Source organism: Salvelinus sp. IW2-2015, linkage group LG4p, assembly GCF_002910315.2.
Source record: "Salvelinus sp. IW2-2015 linkage group LG4p, ASM291031v2, whole genome shotgun sequence".
In the NCBI taxonomy this organism is placed as follows: Eukaryota; Metazoa; Chordata; class Actinopteri; order Salmoniformes; family Salmonidae; genus Salvelinus; species Salvelinus sp. IW2-2015.
Genome location: NC_036841.1, coordinates 3921579 through 3945170, shown reverse-complemented (window position 1 = coordinate 3945170; position 23592 = coordinate 3921579). Strand labels below are relative to the sequence as shown.

General features: G+C 43.3%; 1 protein-coding gene across 4 annotated transcripts in view; it reads right to left on the bottom strand.

The window, feature by feature from the left end:
* The window catches only part of limk1a (LIM domain kinase 1a), a 526526-nt gene that overhangs the window by 489121 nt on the left and 13813 nt on the right, over positions 1-23592 (bottom strand). For 3 of the 4 annotated variants that reach the window (XR_011474875.1, XM_070437482.1, XM_023980651.2), the window contains exon 3: positions 2083-2221. Coding sequence is in view for 3 of the 4 variants with exons in the window: in XM_070437482.1 (XP_070293583.1) it covers positions 2083-2221 (139 nt within the window). In the remaining variant the exon portion in view is untranslated. Of the gene's footprint in view, positions 1-2082; positions 2222-18619; positions 18831-23592 lie in introns of those variants that run through there. The other variant, XM_023980659.2, reaches the window with a different exon arrangement.

Below are 23592 nucleotides of genomic sequence, written 5' to 3'. Positions count from 1 at the left end.
CCCTGACTGTGGAGATTTTCATTCCTGCCTTCCCAGACATGTTCTGGAGGCCCTCCCTGACTGTGGTGATTTCATTCGCCTTCCCAGACATGTTCTGGAGGCCCTCCCTGACTGTGGTGATTTCATTCCGCCTTCCCAGACATGTTCTGGAGGCCCTCCCTGACTGTGGAGATTTCATTCTGCCTTCCCAGACATGTTCTGGAGGCCCTCCCTGACTGTGGAGATTTCATTCTGCTGCCTTCCCAGACATGTTCTGGAGGCCCTCCTGACTGTGGAGATTTCATTCGCCATAGAGGAACAGTTTCTGGAAAGTGTATCCTGTGTGGTCTTCAATACATCCACATCCTTCTGTGTGAACTGAAGGCTTGTTTTAATGTCTTGTATATCTTTAGTAAGGTAGTCCAGCCGTCTAGACTCCATGATCATTTGTACGAAGCTTTTAAAGTTATTTTCCTGCTGAAGTATAATTTACTTAAAGAAAACATTCTACTTCTCCAAGAGTTCACGTACCTGCCCAGAAGAGATGTGATCCTTGTCTTTTTTTCRGAGGCATGACAGTACTAATAGTAGGACGAGTCCACTATTCACTCCATGAAATGAGAGACGCCGGCAGTAGAAAACTCTGGAAATCAGTAGTCCTAAAACCCGAGACAAATAGAAGTGCGGCCCTAGCCACAAGGGCTAACCGCTTAGCGTGCTTGGTATCCGGCAATAGTAGACCAGGTTGCCTAGCTTGATAGCTAGCAGCTAGGCTAGCTGCTTCGGCAATGTAGTACCACCTTGTTTGAGCACGGATCCTGGGACATATATCAGCGGTCCCAGCGTTAACGCGAACTGCGTCCCAGGATCCAGATATGAATAGGAAAACTACTGTAAACTTTTATTATCTAACTAGGTAGTTTGTTGTTAAAGTGAAACAAACCGAGTCCCTAGTCTTGTACTGCACATTGTGCTGTCTAGTATACACATGTAACAACACCAACTGTGGAATAAGTCAAGGGCTATGAATACTTTCTGAAGGCACTGTAGCCTATAGTTTAGGCCTACTCTACGTGCTCAGCCATGCATTTAACAGTCTTTTTTTTGCAAACAGTGATTGAGTTATATTATTAGCCTAAATTATGACTATCCAATCTACTCATCACATTAGGAATAGTAGGCTATCTTACATAARTCTGCAAAAGTGATGATGAATGGAATGCTTTATTATAAAAGTGCATTTTTATGGTGAAAATTAGCTTCCCCAAACTTGAGACTCATGTGCCGCCTATGCCGCCTGCCTACGGCTGATTTGCAATACAAAATACCTATTTCCATTTCTATCTGTCTGCGTGGGCAACCCTTATGGCATACTGAACATAACATAGCTCATAAACATGGATTAAGTCACTGCAATATTTCACCCATTTTGATATACTAAAGAGAAAAACCAGGTGAAATCCCACTTCAAATGGCATGATGGTAATATACCACATTTCAAAGTGTGACATGCTGCTGTTGGGGAGAATGCAAATGGTTACCGCACAATTAACATTATTTCTCACAGGCTACACTCACGTTTTTATCTGCTCTTTATGCAAAGCAGACAGGCGTGTCTTTTTCACAATGTAGACTTTGACATATTTCCAAGTACTCTTGGCGGAAGCTTTAATATTATCTGTCTGGTTGCTGACCCCTGCTCTAGTGACTAGTAAAGTTATTCAATCCATTTCAGAACAACACAACACCCCTTATCAGAGAAGGGAAAATCATAGACTATGTCCATCCTCCACATGTCCTTTCACCACCTCTCCTCTCAGACTGTTCTCTTTACTTAAACAACAGTTAATGACTCTCCCTGGAAAGCTTACAGGGATGTGTAAAGCATACGGTATAATTACAGGTACTGTAAAGTGGAGACCAGTGTTTCTGTGTGGATGTTGTTGGGGGAAACCATATCCGACAGACTGTAACAGGAGTGTCGTATCAAGTCTGTGGCTGATTAGAGAGATTGACTGGTGAAGACACAGAGGAGAGGGATCTCTAGTACTGTAGTCAGGAGGATCTAGTTACTGTGCTGTTTGTGGCGGAAGACTATCTTACCATGATCAGGCCGGTTGTGATGGGGTCGTTGCATCCATGGCACAGCTCTCCGAACTTGGCCCAGTAATCCTTCTTGCAGAAGAGTCGGCCCTCCTTCTGATAGTACCAGTGGGACAGGGAGGCACTGCACTGACAGCATCTGAACAAGGAGAGCGAGAGGAATTATGTGCATGTTTGTAAGTTTATTAGGCAGCGCTGACTTCATAAAACTGGCTAGATCTTTGAAACCAGTACTGGCCCAGGTTGACTTCTTGTAGACAATCCCAGCACWAAAACTTCTTGGTTGATCACACACAGTCATCTATGGATAGCACTTATAATTGTCAGCTTGAAAATGCCTTTCAAAAGTTATTTCCTCCTTGCACCAATCCTGACAGTGCTGGATTTGGCCTCCCCCTCTGCACAACATTTAACTTCTCGTTGAAAGTTAGTCTTGAAAATGAAGATTGCTAACAAATTAGCCACCACATCTTCCTCAATAACACCTGCTACAGTTGCCGCCATTGTCACACAGACTACAACAAAAGCATGGGGAAACTAGCCTACTGCTCACTATTGGCTCATCAGTAGTGACATGTCTAGGCCTTCATGTTTTTTCCCCAAATAGTCCCACCCATTGCACCCAAATGTGATTGGTTCATTCACCTGTCACTCCAAATTTCTGCTCTAATAAAGCTTCTGAAGGCCTACCCAATGGCTGGCTGAGCTAGCTAGATTTTTCTACCCAGGGAAAGTATTCTCTTTCCAACACAAACTGAAGAGATGAAATCAGAAGATCTTAAAAATTATTACAAATATTAAGTTGAAATTAAAGCAACATTTTATTTAAAAGAAATGATCTGAAGGACTAGAAGGCCCTCAGGGTCCCCCACTGATTAGAGGCCGTCAACGAGCTAAACCACTGACATGTGTCTTACTGAAGGTAATGCAACAGATAATGCATCAGAGATCTGAAAGGGATGAAAGTTACATTTCCTTAACCACTAAGACTAAAGCAACACTCCCACATACATTAAGTGTTAGACCAAAGTGAGATCACAGATCAGACCCAGTCACAGTGTTGGGTTTGAAACAACACAGATGTGATGACAGACACCTACACATGTCAATGCTGTCCAAACAACACACACTGTAACAACATGGTTGTTTATCCAGTGGCTTTTGATCCACACAACTAGTTTCACACACACACACACACACACACACCAACACACACACACACAACACAAACACACACACAACACCACACACACACACACACACACACACACACACCACACACACACCACACACACACACACACACACACACACAGGGGAATGCCAAGGTAAACATTACATCACCATTATAATGTCTACTACGATTGAAAAGTGATTTTATACATTCCAATAACATTTGATTTAGAATAAAACATCTCAGATATATAACCACATGTATAAACCGTGTGGTTCAAGCCCTGAATGCTGACTGGCTGACAGCCGTAGTATATAAGACCGTATACCACGGGTATGACAAAGCATTTATTTTTACTGTTCTAATTACGTTGGTAACCAATTTATAATATTAATAAGGCACCTCAGGGGTTTGTGGTATATGGCCAATATACTACGGCTAAGGGCTGTATTCCAGGCCCTTAGCCATTGTTTATTGGCCATATACCACACCCCCTCGGGCCTTACTGCTTAATTATATCATAGACATAAGGGGCTATCTGCATGTGGAGATCTTAAGGAATGGACCTACCGCTGTCAGTAACAGTACATTAAGAGAACTGATAGTGAGATATCTCTCGCAGGGAGAGAAGAGGAGAGAACAGGACAGAGCTGAATGATTGGGTAGTGATGTCAGGCAGATAGAGATCATTGACTGATAGACAGGGTGAGTACTGAGGAGTGAAGGGGAGAGGAGAGGAGATGACAACACAGACGACAACACAGTCACTAATCACAGAGACACACACACCAGAGGAGGCTGATGTTAGGAACTATAGGCGGACGGTATCAAATACATAAAACACTCCGTTCCATTGATTCCATTCAGGTCATTACTAAGAGCCCATCCTCCTATAGCTCCTCCCATCAGACTCCTCTGACAAACAGACACACACACTTCCATCAGCCTTCCTGGTCCCTTGTCTCCTCTGGCCTTCCTCTGCCAAACAGCCAGGGATCAATAGGAACAGACCTGGGGGAGTCAGGGGGACTGTTGGTCATCAATCCCCATCTGCTGCCCCTCTGCTGGGCTACAGTACATCCAGACCAGAGGCCTAGGAGGGGAAAGGAGATGGGACAGTGGGGTAAGGGTGTGGGGTGTAATGTTAACAGATGAATCTTAGGGGCCTGGGGACTGTGGGGAGGGAGGCCTAGGGAGAGTGAAATGGGAACGGGACCAGAAGGGGAGTGGGGATGAGGGCATTGGGGTAAGGTAGAGGATGATGGGGGGAAAGTGAGTGGAACAGATAGAGCAGGCACTGGAGTGGACAGATAATTTCCCATGGGTTTCTGCGGTTATCATCAGTCTTCTTTAAGTCTATCCAGGACACACATGCATGCACCCCTGCAGAAACACACACAGACACTCAATTTACAAACACTGACATGTACACACTGAATTGAACACACAGTGAACATGTGAGTGTAACGGTCAAAGACAGAGCTCCCACTACTAGACCCTGATCCTGCTGCATGCAGTATGCTGAGCATGTGGTGTGACGATAGGAGGCAGAAATGGGTCAAGGGTAGCCAGAGGACAATCACAGCCACACTACTCTACCTAGTCAGCAGTCCCGTCTTCCAGCTGCACCTCCCCCTCTCTACTGCAGAGTCCCTGCAGCCTCCTGCAGAGTCAAAGTCATACCTGGGCCTTCTCTACACACACAGGCATATCAGTACACAAAGGGCTTCAATGCTATCGAGCTAAATCCAAGCTGGTCACTTTATCAGGGAAGGGCATGTAGCGCTGAACTGTACTGTAGCATAACTGTAGCAGAACACCATATGAATATGTTACCCACAGTAGCAGGCAATAGTAGTAGGATTACATGCGAGTAAAAGTGTGAGTGTATGTGTTTGTGGGATACCCTTTGGATTTGTGCCTGTATGTGCACACGTCAATGCCTGTGTGTGTGTGTGCGTGTGCGCATTACAGGGGGCACATAAGAGGATTAACTGTTTGAAAGACCCAGAGAGAGACTCTCTAACCCATTGTACCAAATACCCCGCTGGATGACTAAGAGCTTGCCCTGAGTTCAGTACAACTACTTCTTATACACCAAGGGCGCAACTGTGGTTTTAGAAGTGGGGGGGACATACACTACATGACCAAAAGTATGGACATCTCATTCCAAAATCATGAGCATTAATATGGAGTTGGTCCCCCCTTTGCTGTAACAGTGCATTMGAAAAGTATTCAGACCCCTTGACTTTTTTCACATTTTGTTACATTACAACCTTATTTTGAAATTGATAAGGAAAACATTTTTCAAATCAATCAACACACAATACCCCATAATGACAAGGCAAAAACAGGTTTTTAGAAATTTTTGCAAATGTATAATAATTAAATAGATGAAATATGACATTTACATAAGTATTCATACCCTTTAATGTGGGACCTTATATAGACAGGTGTTTGCCTTTCCAAATCATGTCCAATCAATKGAATTTACCMCAGGTGGACTCCAAYSAAGTTGTAGAAACATCTYAAGGATGATCAAGCACCTGAGCTCAATTTCGAGTCTTATACAAAAGGGTCTGAATAATTATGTAAATAAGGTATTTGTTTTTTTATTTGCAAAAATGTCAAAAAACCTGTTTTCGCTTTGTCATTAAGGGGTATTGTGTGTAGATTGCTGAGGAAAATGTTTTATTTAATACATTTTAGAATAATGCTGTAACGTAACAAAATGTAGAAAATGTCAAGGGGTCTGAATACTTCCCAAAGGCACTGTATAACAGCCTCCACTCTTCTGGTAAGGCTTTCCACTAGATGTTGGAACATTGCTGCGGGGACTTGCTTCCATTCAGCCAAGTATGTTGGCCAATTAGGTCCAGGTTGCAGTCGGCGGTCCAATTCTCTGTGCAGGCCAGTCAAGTTCTTCCATACCGATCTCGACAAACCATTTCTGTATGGACCTCGCTTTGCGCACAAGGGCATTGTCATGCTGAAACAGGAAAGGACCTTCCCTAAAATGTGGCCACAAAGTTGGAAGCACAGAATTGTCTAGAATTTCATTGTATGCTGTAGTGTCCCTYCAATGGAACTAAGGGGCTTAGCCCGAACCATGAAAAACAGCCCCAGACCATTATTCCTCATCCACCAAATTGGCACTATGCATTGGGGCAGGTAGCGTTCTCCTGGTATCGGTCAAACACAGATTCGTCCATCGGACTGCCAGATGGTGAAGCGTRATTCATCACTCCAGAGAACGCGTTTCCACTGATCCAGAGTCCAATGGCGGCGAGCTTTACACCACTCCAGCCGATGCTTGGCATTGCACATGGTGATCTTAGGCTTGTGTCCGGCTGCTCGGCCATGGTAACCCATTTCATGAAGCTTCCAACGAACAGTTCTTGTGCTGATGTTGCTTCCAGAGGCAGCTTGGAACTCAATAGTGAGTGTTGCAACTGAGGACAGATGATTCTGTGAGCTTGTGTGGCATACCACTTCGTGGCTGAGCCGTTGTTGCTTCTAGACGTTTCCACTTCACAATAACAGCACTTACAGTYAACCGGGGAAGCTCTAGCAGGCCAGACATTTGACGCACCTACTTGTTGGAAAGGTGGCATCATATGACCGTGCCATGTTGAAAGTCACTGAGCTCTTCAGTAARGCCATTGTACTGCCAATGTTTGTCTATGGAGATTGCATGGCTGTGTGCAACGGGTGTAGCTGAAATAGCCAAATCCCCTAACTTAAAGAGGTGTTCACATACACTATATATACAAAAGTATCTACATGTTGAACATGAACAGGCTGAACTGGCCCAGTGGCCCACCATCAACCACAGAGAAAACACAATGGTAAATATAGACGTGATAACGTGAGATGAGTAATGCATAATGGCCTGTGGAGAAGACCAGAATGAGATTAAGGGCTGCATGTCAGATACACATAACCAAAATATTCAGAGACAAAATGATGATCTGAACCAAAGGAATGGTTACAGAGAAAAGTGTTCACTGGATATGATACTGATATGAACTACCAGGCAGACCTCATATCTATTCATATCAAATGGTCATGCTTTTGTCTTGCCCACGCAGCACAGGGTTAGCTAAGTGCAGGGTTCGCTGAAAGCATTGAGAGAAAGAAAAGAGATAGGATAAAAAAGAGAGGAGGGAAGACATGCTGTTGGAAGCGTACGGGTGGAGTTAAGCAGAGGAGATGAGAGAGAAAAGAAGTTTAGCTCTGCTGAAAGAGATAGAAGGAAAGGATATGTCGGGACAGGGAGAAGAGGCGCTTAAAGGACGTAGAGAAAGGACGGTAGAGGCAGGGAGATGAGCTATGCCAAAAGGATGGGATAGATGGGTTTTTACTTGATGATATGAGATTTGAGTGACAGGTCCCCAGGGCTCTGTAATCAGGGTCGGAGGGTAGAGAGGGAGAGAGAGAGAGAGAGAGAGAGAGAGAGAGAGAGTGAGGGTGGGAGAGAGAGAGAGGCACTGAAAGGAGGGATGAGCTGAGGGAGAAGTGGAAGGATGGAAAGAGAGATGAACAGGAGGCTGACAAATGACTATTCCACAAGCAAACAGACGAGCAACTAGGAAAGATCCCAGRTTCTGAGATGCCAGACACCCAGCCGCAACCACCTTGGAGAATAGAAACATCCAAAGAAGGGAGGAGAGGTGGGTCACAAAATCTGGAGACCCCACTTTCACCCCTTTATTCCCAAATGGAATCAGCCAAAGTGCCTTGTAATAAAATGTATTAATTAATTCAATTAATTATCCTTGACCCCCCCCCAGCAAAACCCATGTAATTTTAAATCACCACATAGAGACAGGGAGACAGACTGGTAAAAACACTGTATTCATACAGAGACAACTGTTTGACCAAAACACCRGATTCATAGAGAAAGTGAGAAGAAAATTAACTAATCCATTCACTTCATATATACTGTATATATATAAAAAAAAAAATATATATATATATAAACACTCTGTGTAATCAACTAGTTTGCCTATTTTTTTTTGCATAGCATTGACTCTGATCACAGTGATGATAATAGATTCAGATATTATCGCATTAGACTGATGTTCGTATACTTGAATTATCTTCAAACTCCTTGTATCTTATTTACAGCCTTTTGGGGACCCTACGTGAGATTTGTCACCCCGCGGCAAAACATTTTAGTGGCCACTCTCTTGACGGTGGAGTAAATTTCCTGCAATTCTACACATTTTTCCATGGGGTGGAGAGAAAACGTAGCAATTTATGTATAATACATGAATGCAATTCTACTCATTTTCCCATGGGGTGGAGAGAAAACGTAGCAATTTATGTATAATACATGAATGCAATTCTACTCATTTTGCCATGGGGCAGAGAGGATTTTTTTCCAGTTTTACAGCTAATTTCCTGCAAATCCTGCAAATTCTCCTGGGGAGAATTTTTATCAGTTTAAAATGCCCACATGAGCTGAAAGACAATGCCCATATTTACCCATGATGTTGCACAACAATTTAAGTCAATAAGTCATAGTTTTAGTCAAAGTATGATATATTTGGGGTTGAAGTGRGAAATCCGAAGCGGTAACTTCGGAAATTTTTCGTGACAATGCTATGCGTTTTCTCTATGATATTACATGCTAATACTTTTCAGTCTACATTTTTTTTATCAGGGCTTGGTTTTATTTGAATGTTACCACCCACCAGCATGTCATTATTTATTAAATCAGAAACACCTGCAAAGTCCTTCTTTCATGAGTCGCAACTGAGCTGAGCAATATAATAGATGACCTTTGGCTGAACCAAACAGCTTTTCGCAGTAGACGCCTGAGCCATGGAGCAAATTAAAATAGGGGGTGCAAACTTATGTTTTTACACCTCCACTTTTTACCAGCAAATTATCATAATCCATTTTAGTCATTTAGTGGACACTCTTATCCAAAACCACCTACAGTAGTGAGAGCATACATTATCATACTTTTTTCGCACGGTTAGGCAGTACAGTTAGGCTATCCATATTACCGGAGCGTCATCTTATTATTTTTATTTCTATGGCGGATTTGTAGTTGCAATTTATGGAACATGCCAAAACTTTGGAGATAACAATAGATGGCAAAGTCAAATATACTGGTTTCCCCTATCCATCTGTGGCGAAGTTTTCCCTAAATGCTTATGACAAATCCAGCTCCAGAACCAGCCATAGCCTAGCCAGCTGGCGAATCTTTTCAATACGGTGTAGCAACAACAGATAACATTAGCTAGCTAGATAAGGTTAGCATGCTCGCTATCTACACTGACAGCTGTCAGTGCACTACTTGTTGTTATTTCTCCACTCCACCTGGAAAACGTTCCCACCCCCAATTCATGAATATATATTAGCAGCCTGCACCATTCTTTGGCGGTGGAACCTAAACGAGAATTTCTGTTATAGGACAGGAATTTCCGTTGAAATATGGCCAGCATTGCCCTTTGGTGGGGGCCTTTAAAGCTAAATTCCCCAAATTCTACACATTTTGCCATGACTAATGCCATGTTAATATCATATCTGCGTGAGAATGACTAACACAATCAATTGGGGCCCACTGGAGGTCAGGGCCCCTGGGCACATGCCCTGCGTGCCATGATTACTACAAGTTTAAATAGCTGGCTAGACTAACTACCAATCAAAAAATATATATGGCTAATTTCTAATTTCCTAGCGGACAAGGGCCCCTAAGCGACCAGCGTATGTTGCTTATACCTGGAGCTGGCCCGCTTCTTTACCATGCAAACCACTTGACCCAGGTCAATATCTGACCAAGATCAACAGCTTCCAATGATTTTAAATGGATATCAAAGCAAAAGATTAATGAATATAATAATTGTGTTTGTTTACATTAATAAAAGTATGCCAATTTGACCTTTCACTACGGTAGGTCACTCTTTGATTTAGCTAAAGATAGAGGTATTGATCAGGAGGAGTCACACAGCATATATGTTTTACTATCCTTAAATTAATTTCCATTCAAAATCATATTTCCCCTAACCCCAACCCTAACCTTAACCATAACCCTAAACCTAACCCTAATTCTCACCCTAATAGTAACCCTAACCCTAAACATAACCCCTAAGCTTAAAAGAGAATTTGTCCTCGTGGGAAACGTCCCATAAGGGATAATTTTCTATATTTTACTTTCCCTGTGGGGACTTCTGGGGATTTCCAGTAGCCACGAGAATAGTAATACAAGCCCACCCACAAAAGTTTCAGACTGAGTAGACACACAGTGGTTTCCCCAGTTCTCCAGGGGACAGAGACATACAGCTGGACAGTTTCCCACATAGGTAGTGGTTCTAACTCCTACACCAACATGCCATCTCAGCTGTGTCTTGTGATCTATTGGTCAACCAGTACCATAGTCTCTAACTAAAAATAGCATTACTGTAAACTGTGTTTTCTGTTTCTAGGATTAATGTTACTGCAGCACTCACATCACATACAATGTGTTGATTCCACTGATAACCCCTCACATCACTGAGTTGAATGGAGTATTGCTTGAGATGACATTTTAATACAAAAATTGGCATCACAAGTCAACCGTGCAAACTATAGAATGTTCACCGTAACCTAAAAGACATAGTCTATGTAACAATCAGACTTTCTSGTGGGACTCTTCAAAATGCCAGTCTGGCCATCCTCTCTCTCTGTCTGGATGACAGAGGTCATGGCATGACGTGGGCAGAGACACCTCTGAAGGAAGTGGGTCATGTCTACAGGAAGGGCTCTCTGTACTGGGCAGGGGAGGAGAGGACAAGAGGAGAGAACCTCCAACAAGGTGTTGACCGATTTTAAGGTTGAAATATTTTTTAGGATGCAGCATTATGAAAAGCCCAAGAAATCATGTGCCACACATGTAGCCTCCCATCTCTCTCTCACACAAACACAGAATAATCTATTTTGCGTGTCCAATGATCCTTCCTCTGTCCAATTCCATACATCTAAAAGATGTCAGACATACAGTAAACCGTATGGTTAATAAATCAATATTCCACAATCCACAGTTGAACGAGCAATAAATTGCACTAAATAAATGAGACAACATGATTAATTAGTTAGCATGTCTATTGAATGCTGATGTATTTTATAAACAAATTAAAATTTGTTTTTAATCAGTTGGCTGATTAGTATCTAAAATGTAATTTGTGTCTATTTTACATCCAGTGCTTGGTCATTTGTGTCTATATTACATACAGTGCTTGCTGTTGTTGTGAGTGGGTATTGCCGGCAAGACTGCAACCCACACCAAGCATGTGACTATGAGGAAATATGACCTATGTCTTATGAGAGGGTGCCGAGAAAGAGAGGGTGAGAGAAAGAGAGGGTGAGAGAAAGAGAGGGTGAGAGAAAGAGAGGGTGAGAGAAAGAGAGGGTGAGAGAAAGAGAGGGTGAGAGAAAGAGAGGGTGAGAGAAAGAGAAAGAATGAGAGAGAAAGATATACAGAGAGAGCGACAGAGTATGTAATGGAAAACAAGATGAGGAAACGACAGCATCAGGGAGACCAGGGAGACACCTCTACTGTTCACATCTTGTCAACAAGCCAGTAACGTTCCCACTGGAAGGGAATACCAAGACAGGGATAAAGGGGGGAGTTCCTGGCAGGGGGCCAAGTTCTACCAATCTTCTTCAGTGGAACAAAAAAAAAGTTAAATCTTTCCAACCAGACATGGAAAAGGAAATCACTTTTATTTTATGGCGTTCTTTCAGATTACAACCAGTTCTGATAATATAATTTCAACAATATTTGAGCGCTGGGAAGAGAGTAGATTCTACAGAGAGATGGTTAGGATGGATGTAAGGGTTTCCCTTCTACTAACCAGTAAAAGGATGTGTAGTGAGGTAAGGATGAGCATTATTGGAGGAGAGAGAGAGAGAGAGACACCCACACAAGGACGATAACCAACAAAATGAGACACATTCATCACAATCCCAACCAACCGCCCCCTCTCTGCACCCCCTTATTGTCATTCCGCTCTTCTTTATCATTCCTTCGTTGCCGTCTCCCTCAGACACCCTTCACCCTAGGGCAGAGCAGTTCACAGACCATGATGTCACTCCGCTTACAAAAAAAGCATGACCTAATCCGCTCGGTGGCCACTCCCCATTGGGTGTTTTCAAATCCTCCCAGGAAATCCCATAGCCAATCAGACGCAGGCCGAAACCCCTCCCCTGCAATTGCAAGCTCAGCAAAGAGCAGGCATAAACCCTCTCAGTGCCGGGCTCAGCTATCCCTGTGTCAGCCATCCCAGCTCTCAAGAACAAAAAGATCAGGGAAAAGATAGTCTGTGCATTTTTATGCGGTGGAAAAAACACAGTGGTTGGCTGGGTTGAGTTCTAAGATGGCTGCTGAATGCCCGGTAGCTTTTGTCAATGGGGAACAGTTTTTGTTGTAGCACCGTCAGTCTATTGGTCTATTAAGCAGGGGCATTGCAGGTAACATAGCTTTGTTGAGCTGTGTGGTGGCTGTATGCTGGGGGGTATATAGTGTGGCGGCTGGGGGTGAATAGTGTAGATGGAGGCAGATTCCTTTGTGCTCGCTAAGCCCTGTGTCTGTCTGGCTTTCAGCACGGCTATCTATGCACATTCTGTCTGTCTGGGGCAGACTRGACTGGACAGGAAAAAGAGAATGGCCGGCCATTCTCCAATGTTYCACGACCACGGGCAAAACAAGACATGAGTGATGGAGACTATCAGGTGCCAACAACATTGGCCTCTGGTTCTGTCCTAGCATCAGTGAATAGTCACTGTTCAGAGGACCACAATGCATAGAAGTAAAAGTACACCTTTTTGTGTTCAGCATACAAATATGTTGAGTCCTGGATGCCGGACAATGTTGGACTGATATAACTGGTAAAGTGAATGAAAAAGTGTAGAAGTGAAATAGTGAATACATTCTATATCTATAACACTGGGATAAGGAAGGTCAAATATAATTTCTGGAAGTCTGATAAAAGGCTTGTATTACAAGGCCAAAAGTTTAAAGCTTGGGAGTGGGATTGTAATCAGAAGAAAGAACCTACATGTATAGACAGACTCCCTTTTCCTTTGTAAATGTCATCGTCTCAGATTAACAATGGAAAGTTACAGACGGTGTGCAAAAATACTTTATTAAACAGAACTGTGTGTTCTTGGTTCTGGAAACAGAACAGAGACACAGTGTCAGTCAGTGATCTCAGTCTAAAAACAGAGTGGGGGGGATAAACCTGTCAGCACTTGATGACATGAGAACAATTTTCTCAATAATCTCTAAATCCACAAACCAGATGAATTCCTGAAGTCGATCATTTTATAAGGAGCTTTCGAGCAAGCTAGCCCTTTTTTTTATTTAACCTTTGTTTAACAAGGCAAGTCAGTTAAGAACAAATTCTTATTTACAATGATGGCCTACCAAAAGGCAAAAGACCTCCTGCGAGGACGGAGGCCGGGATTAAAATAAATAAATAAATAACATAAATATAGGACAAAACACACATCACGACAAGAGAGACAACACAACACTACATAAAGAGAGACCTAAGACAACAACATAGCAAGGAAGCAACACATGACAACACAGCATGGTAGCAACACAACATGGTAGCAGCACAAAACATGGTACAAACATTATTGGGCACAGACAACAGCATAAAGGGCAAGAAGGTAGAGACAACAATACATCACGCAAAGCAGCCACAACTGTCAGTAAAAGTGTCCATGATTGAGTCTTTGAATTAAGAGATTGAGATAAAACTGTCCAGTTTGAGTGTTGCAGCTCGTTCCAGTCGCTAGCTGCAGCGAACTGAAAAGACGAGCGACTCAGGGATGTGTGTGCTTTGGGGACCTTTAACAGAATGTGACTGGCAGAATGGATGTTGTATGTGTAGGATGAAGGCTGCAGTAGGTATCTCAGATAGGGGTGAGTAAGGCCTAAGAGGGTTTAATAAATAAGCATCAACCAGTGGGTCTTGCAACGGGTATACAGAGATTACCAGTTTACAGAGGAGTATAGAGTGCAGTGATGTGTCCTATAAGGAGCATTGGTGGCAAATCTGATGGCCGAATGGTAAAGAACATCTAGCCGCTCGAGAGTACCCTTACCTGCCGATCTATAAATGATGTCTCTGTAATCTAGCATGGGTAGGATGGTCATCTGAATCAGGGTTAGTTTGGCAGCTGGGGTGAAAGAGGAGCGATTACGATAGAGGAAACAAAGTCTAGATTTAACTTTAGCCTGCAGCTTTGATATGTGCTGAGAGAAGGACAGTGTACTGTCTAGCCATACTCCCAAGTACTTGTATGAGATGACTACCTCAAACTCTAAACCCTCAGAGGTAGTAATCACACCTGTGGGGAGAGGGGCATTCTTCTTACCAAACCACATGATCTTTCTTTTGGAGGTGTTCAGAACAAGATTAAGGGTAGAGAGAAAGCTTGTTGGACACTAAGAAAGCTTTGTTGTAGAGCATTTAACACAAAATCCAGGGAGGGGCCAGCTGAGTATAAGACTATCATCTGCATATAAATGGAAGAGAGAGCTTCCTACTGCCTACTGCCTGTTGTTGATGTAAACTGAGAAGAGTGTGGGGCCTAGGATTGAGCCTTGGGGTACTCCCTTGGTGACAGGCAGTGGCTGACAGATTTTCTGACTTTATACACTGCACTCTTTGAGAGAGGTAGTTAGCAAACCAGGCCAAAGACCCCTCAGAGACACCAATATTCCTTAGCCGGCCCACAAGAATGGAATGGTCTACCGTATCAAAAGCTTTGGCCAAGTCAATAAAAATAGCAGCACAACATTGCTTAGAATCAAGGGTAATGGTGACATCATTGAGGACCTTTAAGGTTGCAGTGACACATCCATAACCTGAGCGGAAACCAGATTGCATACCAGAGAGAATACTATAGACATCAAGAAAGCCAGTCAGTTGATTATTGACAAGTTTTATCAACACTTTTGATAAACACGACAAAATAGAAATAGGCCTATAACAGTTAGGATCAACTTGATCTCCCCCTTTAAATAAAGGACGAACTGTGGCGGCCTTCCAAGCAATGGGAACCTCCCCAGAAAGGAGAGACGGGCTAAAAAGTTTGGAGATAGGCTTGGCGATGATACGGGCAGCAACCTTAAAGAAGAAAGGGTCTAAACCATCTGACCCAGATGTTTTTGGGGGGTCAAGTTTCAGGAGCTCCTCTAGCACATCATACTCAGTGACTACCTGCAGGGAGAAACTTTGTAGCGGGGCAGGGGAAAAAGAGTGAGAAGCATCGGGGATAGTCGCATTAGAAGGGGTGGGAGATGAGGAAATGTTCGACGGGCAAGGAGGCATGGCTAAGTCAAATAGGAATCCTGACTTAATGAAGTGGTGATTAAAGAGCTCAGCCATGTGCTTCTTGTCAGTAACAACCACATCATCAACTTTAAGGGACATGGGCAGCTGTGAGGAGGAGGGTTTATTCTCCAGGTCTTTAACCGTTTTCCAGAACTTCTTGGGGTTAGACCCACAGAGAGAGAACTTTAAAGTAACTAACTTTGGCCTTCCCGGATAGCCTGAGTGCACTTATTTCTCAGGCTGAGCCAGTCAGTCTGAGTATGAGTGTGCCGAGCATTTCGCCAAATGCAATTCTTGAGGTGGAGTAACTCTGCAAGACCACAGTCAAACCAGGGGMTGAACCTGTTTTTTATTCTCATTTTCCTTATGGGGGCATGTTTGTTAACAATACCAAAAAAGAAGGTCAAAGCATCTTTGACAGAGGGGATCAAGCTGATTCTATACCATTTTAGAAAGGCCTGTCATGAAGGAAGGCTTGCTCATGAAAGTTTTTTAGCAAGTGTCTATGACAAATCAGGACAGGTTGTTTCACTGAGCAGCCATAGCCATAACCAGAGCCCTAAGAATAGCCAGCTGCAACTGCCAAAGCTAGCCATTGGCCCTCTAGATAAGAACTGTGGGGAAATCTAGGCCTAGGTTAGGAGATAAGCCAAAAGCTTACCAAAGAATTAATTTGAAATTTGCTCKGGACTAATATAATATATTCGGGTGAGCAAAGCCAGAGAAAGGAAACAGACAGTGTCTCTGACCCCTACAAGCTCCTCAAGGAAACTAGATAAATGGATGACATAGAGTAATAGCAGAGGAGGAGGAGGAGAGAAAGAGTGATTGAATGATGGAGGAGGAGGTTGAAGAGAGAAAAGAACATGGTGATAGAGTGATGGATGAAGAGAAGGAGAGGAAAGAGGGGAAGGAGGGAGGAGAAAAGAGAAGCACCCAGTGTCCACCCTTTAAGAGTAATTTCCCTTCCTCCTTTACTCAACATCTGTCTAACAAATCTCCACATCCGTCCTCGACAGCCTTTCATTTGTACACAGCCTGTTYCTCCTGCTGCTCTACAGAGATGAAACACAGAGATTAAATACAGAGATGAAAAACAGAGCAGACCGGTGAGCCAGGGGAGTCAGGCAGATTTAATCCTGTCAGGAGGATGTGATGTTTAATTTCTTCAGCCTCTCTGATGATGACATTGGTCGTCTTTGTATAAACCAGGTTACTGTCTGCCCACACACCTGCTGTATGTGTGATCTCCTCTCCTCCGCTACACTTTCACTTATCCTCTCTTCTCCTCTGCGCTCACCTCTCCTCCACTCCTCACCACTCTTCTCCTCCCCTACCCTCCACTCCACCCATCTCATCCCTCTTCTCTTCTCCTCTCCTCCCGCAACCATTTTAAGATGGCTAACAACACATCCATTACTTCCTGCCTGGTGTTGACTATCACTGAAACAATACCACATTCAGTTACATCTAAAGTAGACACCTTACATAAAGTATAGTTTCATAACCTTACAATATCAATGTTACACAGAAACCTTTAGAAAGGGATTTATTGTACTGTACATGGAGGTGTACATTTTATGATCTGATCAGGTTTCAGCTCCTATTCTGAGTATTCATGTCTACTTCAAAAGGAATGCACCTGTTGTATCAGAGTGTATGATGTGATTTAAATGAGGAAGCTCCTGCACACAGCTTGCAAATGCTCACCATTATGAACATTCCAACCACACCTAATTTAGCCTACCTCAATAACACATTAAAGGAAAACTCCACAAAAAAACAATATTTTGGTTTCATTAGCCATTAGCCATATAGTCCCAAATGTTTTGCATGTCAGCAATCAAGTTTTCAAGATACGTAACTTTCAAAATACAGAACTCTGTCCTGTATTATTCATTTTGCATCATATGATGAGAAAGTGACAAGAGTATTTAAACAACATGTGTGAAGTCTGCTTTATGTAAAAAATAACTCAGAAGCTACAGTTCACCATAGTATTCGCCAAAAGCCATGGAAGACACTCATTCACAGCTTTGTGATTATCGGACCCGCTATTTATAAATTGTGAACAATTTCCCCTAAGAGGGTCTGGCTGTCGTTGGATAACATGCTTATCTGACAACTCACACAAGGCAGGCACACACATACACGCAAACATACAGAGAGGAAAGCTGGAGTCAGTGAACACAGACGGAGCACTGTATCACAGCGACACTGAAAGCTTCTCTACATCCCTCATCTAGTTTATTCATACTGTGGAGTACTCTCTGTACACTGCACCCAGGCTACATAGAGCCTGACACACTGCAAACAGAGCAGTCACATAGCAGAGAGGCTGGGAAATCATGGTTAGGGTGGACAGGGAGTTATGATCAAAGTCAGACATGGGGAGTTAGAGAGACACAGGCAGAGTGAGGGAGRGTCAGTACTGTGACAGCCTGAATACAGTCAACATGTGTACTAGACTCGACAATGTACACTTCTGCACACTGGGTGAGGGGTAGACAAACAAACAGAGATTGTATAGAGCACCACACCAGTAAACACATACTATCACATTAAAGGGACACACAGTAGAGACATGGTCCAAGTTCATAAACACATAGCCTCACAAGCATTGTTCAAATTCATTTTGGAAATTTACATTGTTCAAAGTCATCTGTAATATTGCTGGTCACGAAAGTGAGAAAAGCAGACATGGAAACGAGGTTTAAAAATAAGGAAATGATTTCACAGGCCCACCCAAACCACCCTTCTGTCTAGTCTGCGATGCTAACAACATGCTATCTGCTATCACTTCTCCATTAGTAAGCAAATGCATCCAACTCTAGTCGAGTGAACGGTATTCATGACTAAACTGCGAATTTTAAGCAAGTTGTTTCAATGAGTAGATGTAGAAATACAGGAACATAGTTCAGGAACTGCAACCAAGAGGAGCCAATTACCCCAACAACTCCACTACATACCATACAACTGCCCATCCTAGCCTTTACGTACATCCACCCAACAAAAGGACTTACTTCTTGCCCTTGATGTGATTCCTGTATCGCTGGTCCCTTCTCAACATGTCTCCCTTCAGAGACAAGGCCTTGCTATGACAGTCAGGAAACAGGCTCATCTTAACAGCAGCGTATTGAACAGATAATCTAAAGAGAGGAAACCTGCCGCTACTAAACCACACCACCACCACCACACAGCAGCACTGTCACAACCATGAATATCTTCCTCTCTTTCTCTCACGCTGCAGCTGCATTCTGGGGCCTCTTTTTTCTTTTTTAGTCATGTGTTTCCTGTCCCTGCCCTCGCTCTCGCTCTCCCAGCTTCCTTTGGGAGTGGTGGTGACCCTGTGACATCATAGTCTTTCCCTTCCCTCCTCCTCTTCCCTCCCTTCATCCCTCTGTCTGCCAGACGGCTGGCCTCTCAGTCAAATACAACTGGCTTCTGACAGTCAGTTAACTACAGCCAGCTTCGCATATTCAACCAAAGTGGGATAAAGGGGCCCCTATCTTCCTAGCCAATACTACTCAATAAAGGGTCCCCCATCTACCTTACTCATTCTACTCATTTCCATGTTACGCTATCTGATACCGCACACAAACACATATCCTATTCATCAAAGACTATACAAGCTAGCAGAAAGTACATTTCTCAATCGAATAAAACCCCTTAAAAGTGTCTGTTTCAGTTTACCAACCTTTTCCTGCGACTCTGGTTCCATTCCATTTTGGATGGAGGAGGGAGGAGACGGAAGCCCCTCGGCGAATCAGGTGATGGTTTAGAAGGAGATAACATTTCCTTTAGCCAGTTAAGACGATTCTTGAAGAGGAGTCGGTGTCCTAATAGGAATCCTAACAATTCAGGTGATCTTTACAAAGGAAATGGTGTCTCTTTGTTAAGAGCCTCTGTGGACAACCTTGTACTACCGCAGCACAGAAAGAAACTGTTTTAGGCAAGACACAGAACAGACCTATAAGGATGAGCATACTGGTCTAGCACTGGTACTTTCAAGTTTCACTTCCTTACTGATCCCTTTACCAAATCCCTACTTTCAAAACACAAGTTTCACATCAGTGGCATGGTCAGGAGGGAAAGGCCACAGAGCCTAACAATTCAAAACAAAGAGAGTGGGTGTCTTAAATAGTTGCCACAGAGCCATACAGTACAGCTATAGTATACACTATTATATAATACATCATTATGTAGTGTTAAGGATTTAATCTGCTGTGCTATCCATCAGTTACGACAGATCATATCACATGAGCACCATTATACCACATCAGTAATATGAAAAATAACACACTGATGTCTAAGGCCATGCAGCGAACAGCTTGAATCCTCTTTCTAACCCCCTTCTGGCACATCTTTTAAGATAAGTATAGTGGTTATAAATACGGTATATGGCTATTTACAGTGAATGCATACATTTTAAAAGAGGTCGTTTAAGATGAGTCCTCGTCTTAAAGAGGCAGAGACAAAGAGAGAAAAAAGAGAGAGAGACAGAGAGAGAGAAAGAGAAACAGAAAAGAGAGAGAGACAGAGAGAAAGAGAAACAGAAACGAGAGGCAGAGAGAGAGAAAGAGCGAAGAATGTGCCTTAAGAATGGAAAGGCTCTGGGGGGTTTCTGTTGCATGTCCTTGAGAAATTTACTTCTTTCAGCCTTGGAAGTGTGTGTGTGCGTACAGGACTGTGTTAGTGTGTGTGTCTGTGTGCATATACTGTATGAGCATACATGTCTGACCAGCCAGGTATTGATTGAACCTGGATCGTCAGTGTGGCGCAAGACCGTGTTAGCAAGGGCTAGGTATTTGCTTTTGGAGATGACCCAAGTCTTCAGGCAAGGTTACACATCACGCATTGCGAATATAGTTTACCGAACCACCTACATGTTTGTGTGTGCGGCGTGTGTAGGAATATATACAGTACTGTACAGTATTTGTATGTGTGACCTGCAGGGTTGCCAATGTGCTGACACAACAACAGAGCTTGCTGTCCGTTTTTTGGCCCTTGGGGGCAGCAGAGCAAGCTGGCAGAAACAGTTACAGGACCTCGCTCTCTCTCTCAAGAGAATATAATTTGTCTGACTTTTGATAGTCCATGAAATGATAACTCCTATGAATGAGTATTTGAGTAATTTCGTTCTATTAAAAAAGAAGATATGACATTAAAAAAAGTTAACTCGCAAAGAAGGGTACTTTCAAAACAGGTAAATGATGATAGCATTGTGTGTATGAAAAGCATATGTTTTTTTGACCCCTGTAAAGAGACATACCATGTTACCATACCATGTTATTGTTTCTGCAGAGTCAATATCTTTCTACTGTACACCTGTGGTGTGCGTTCCCAACTTCCCAAGTGTCAAATGTCAAACACTAAACTCACTCCATCTACATTACATTCAACTCCATTCAACAAAGGGCATCCAATCCACCCAAGAGCAAATTCTCCTTAAAAGTCCTTCCACTGAGGGCTATCCAAAGAGTCAAGTAGTAGAGATCCAATTCTTGAGGGAGAACTGAAACATCAGTCAATGCCATGGATGCCTGCCTAACAGACTCAGTACACTACCAGAAGGAATCTTGTAAACTGGACTCTATCATCGATTGTAACATAAAACGCCTCTCTCTGAGTTCTGGGAGTGGGGTCAACAGCAAAATTTCCTTACCGGCTTTTAAAAGCATGAATGAAAACTCAATAAAGCTAAAGCATGGTTCTGAGCGGTAGGCTCCTTCACTGGCAGTGTTTGGGGAGCACTTTAGCTCCCCTCCTCCATGGGTGCTTTGTGGTCTCTGGTTTCTCATGGTGAGCCCTGGGACTGCCCCATGCTGAGAGAGTTGGAGGATTGACTAATAGGAACGTGTTGCTCCGTGAGAGTGCCACAGTATTTTCCCATGAAGCTGCTGTTCCTGCTGCCGCTGGCTCTGTGAACAGCGCACACACACATCACTGGCGTTCTGTGAGGACCATGGAGTTTTTCCACCCCTGAGAATCCCAACAGCCTCCAAATAATCCATTCCAGCTATTTTCCCCCATTTAGTTTATTTTTATCTGCCATTCTAGCACTCACTGAGCTTTCAGTTCTACTTTGGGATCAACTAGCTGACGGGATGGTTGGAGTGTGTTTTCATGATTTTCTCATGTTTAGCTCTAACCCTCTTTTTCCTTCTGTGTTGCTTGAGGGGAGTAGGGGGACGCAGGCGGCTTTCCATAGACGTCTCCGATCAGGAAAGCCATCTTAACCCCCCCCCCTTTTTCCCTTTACCATGACAATCCCTCCCTCCCCAAGGAGAAGGATCAGAAATCTATTACCTCCATATTCTAGACAGACAGGGAGAATTAGAATGTGTGACAGGATGCATGTTAACCCTTAGCTATTCTATCTGAAGGAAGCAGTTACTGTTTTTTTTATTTGTTGTGTTATTGAACGGATAGGACAGTGAAGGGAAGACAGGAGAGAAATGCAAGTCAGAAAGGCAGTGTGTGGAAGTCGACAAGCCACAAGTTACACAGTTGTAGTAGTGGTAAAACGTGTATCTGACTTGTATGTCCCAACAGGGTCGATGACAGCCAGGTCTTCTCAAAGTAACATTCAGTAGAGACTGAAGGAGTTCTTACATTCCACCCACACAGGGCTCAGGTGTGAATTACATTTGGCGCATCACCAAATGTGAGAGAAATGTGACCTCTTTTCTGTCCTAGCCTCTTCGCAACATACATACAGTGGGGCAAAAAAATATTTAGTCAGCCACCAATTGTGCAAGTTCTCCCACTTAAAAAGATGAGAGAGGCCTGTAATTTTCATCATAGGTACACTTCAACTATGACAGACAAAATGTGAAGAAAAAAAATCTAGAAAATCACATTGTAGGATTTTTAATTTATTTATTTGCAAATTATGGTGGAAAATAAGTATTTGGTCAATAACAAAAGTTTGAAAGGAGATACAACCTCAAACAGTCCACACTCCAAACTCCACTATGGCCAAGACCAGAGCTGTCAAAGACACAGAAACAAAATTGTAGACCTGCACCATGCTGGATGACTGAATCTGCAATAGGTACCAGCTTGGTTTGAAGAAAACAACTGTGGAGCAATTATTAGGAAATGGAAGACATACAAGACCACTGATAATCTCCCTCGATCTGGGGCTCCACGCAAGATCTCACCCCGTGGGGTCAAAATGATCACAAGAAGGGTGAGCAAAAATCCCAGAACCACACGGGGGACCTAGTGAATGACCTGCAGAGAGCTCGGGACCAAAGTAACAAGCTACCATCAGTAACACACTACGCCGCCAGGGACTCCAAATCCTGCAGTGCTCAGACGTGTCCCCTGCCTTAAGCCCAGTAATGTCCAGGCCCGTCCTGGAAGTTTGCTAGAAGAGCATTTGATGACCAGAAGAAGATGCGCAGAATGTCATTATGGTTCAGAGTGATAACCAAAATATAACCTTTTTTGGTAAAAACTCAACTCATCTCGTTTGGAGGACAAAGAATTGCTGAAGTTGCATCCAAAAAACACCATTACCTACTGTGAAGCACTTGGGGGTGGAAACATCATGCTTTGGGCTGTTTTTCTGCAAGGACGGCAGACTGAATCCGTGTCAAAGATGAAGGAATGAATGAGGCATGTATCGTTGAGATTTTGAGTGAAAACCTCCTCCCACAGCAAGGGTCACTTGAAGAATGAAACGTGGCTGGGTCTTTCAGCATGACAATGATCCAACACACACCGCCGCGGCAACGAAGGAGTGGCTTCGTAAGAAGCATTTCAAGGTCCTGGAGTGGCCTAGCCAGTCTCCAGATCTCAACCCCATAGAAAATCTTTGGAGGGGATTGAAAGTCTGTGTTGCCCAGCAACAGCCCCAAAACATCACTGCTCTAGAGGAGATCTGCATGAGGAAGGTGGGCCAAAATACCAGCAACAGTGTGTGAAGACTTACAGAAACGTTTGACCTCTGTCATTGCCCACAAGGGTAATATAACAAAGTATTGAG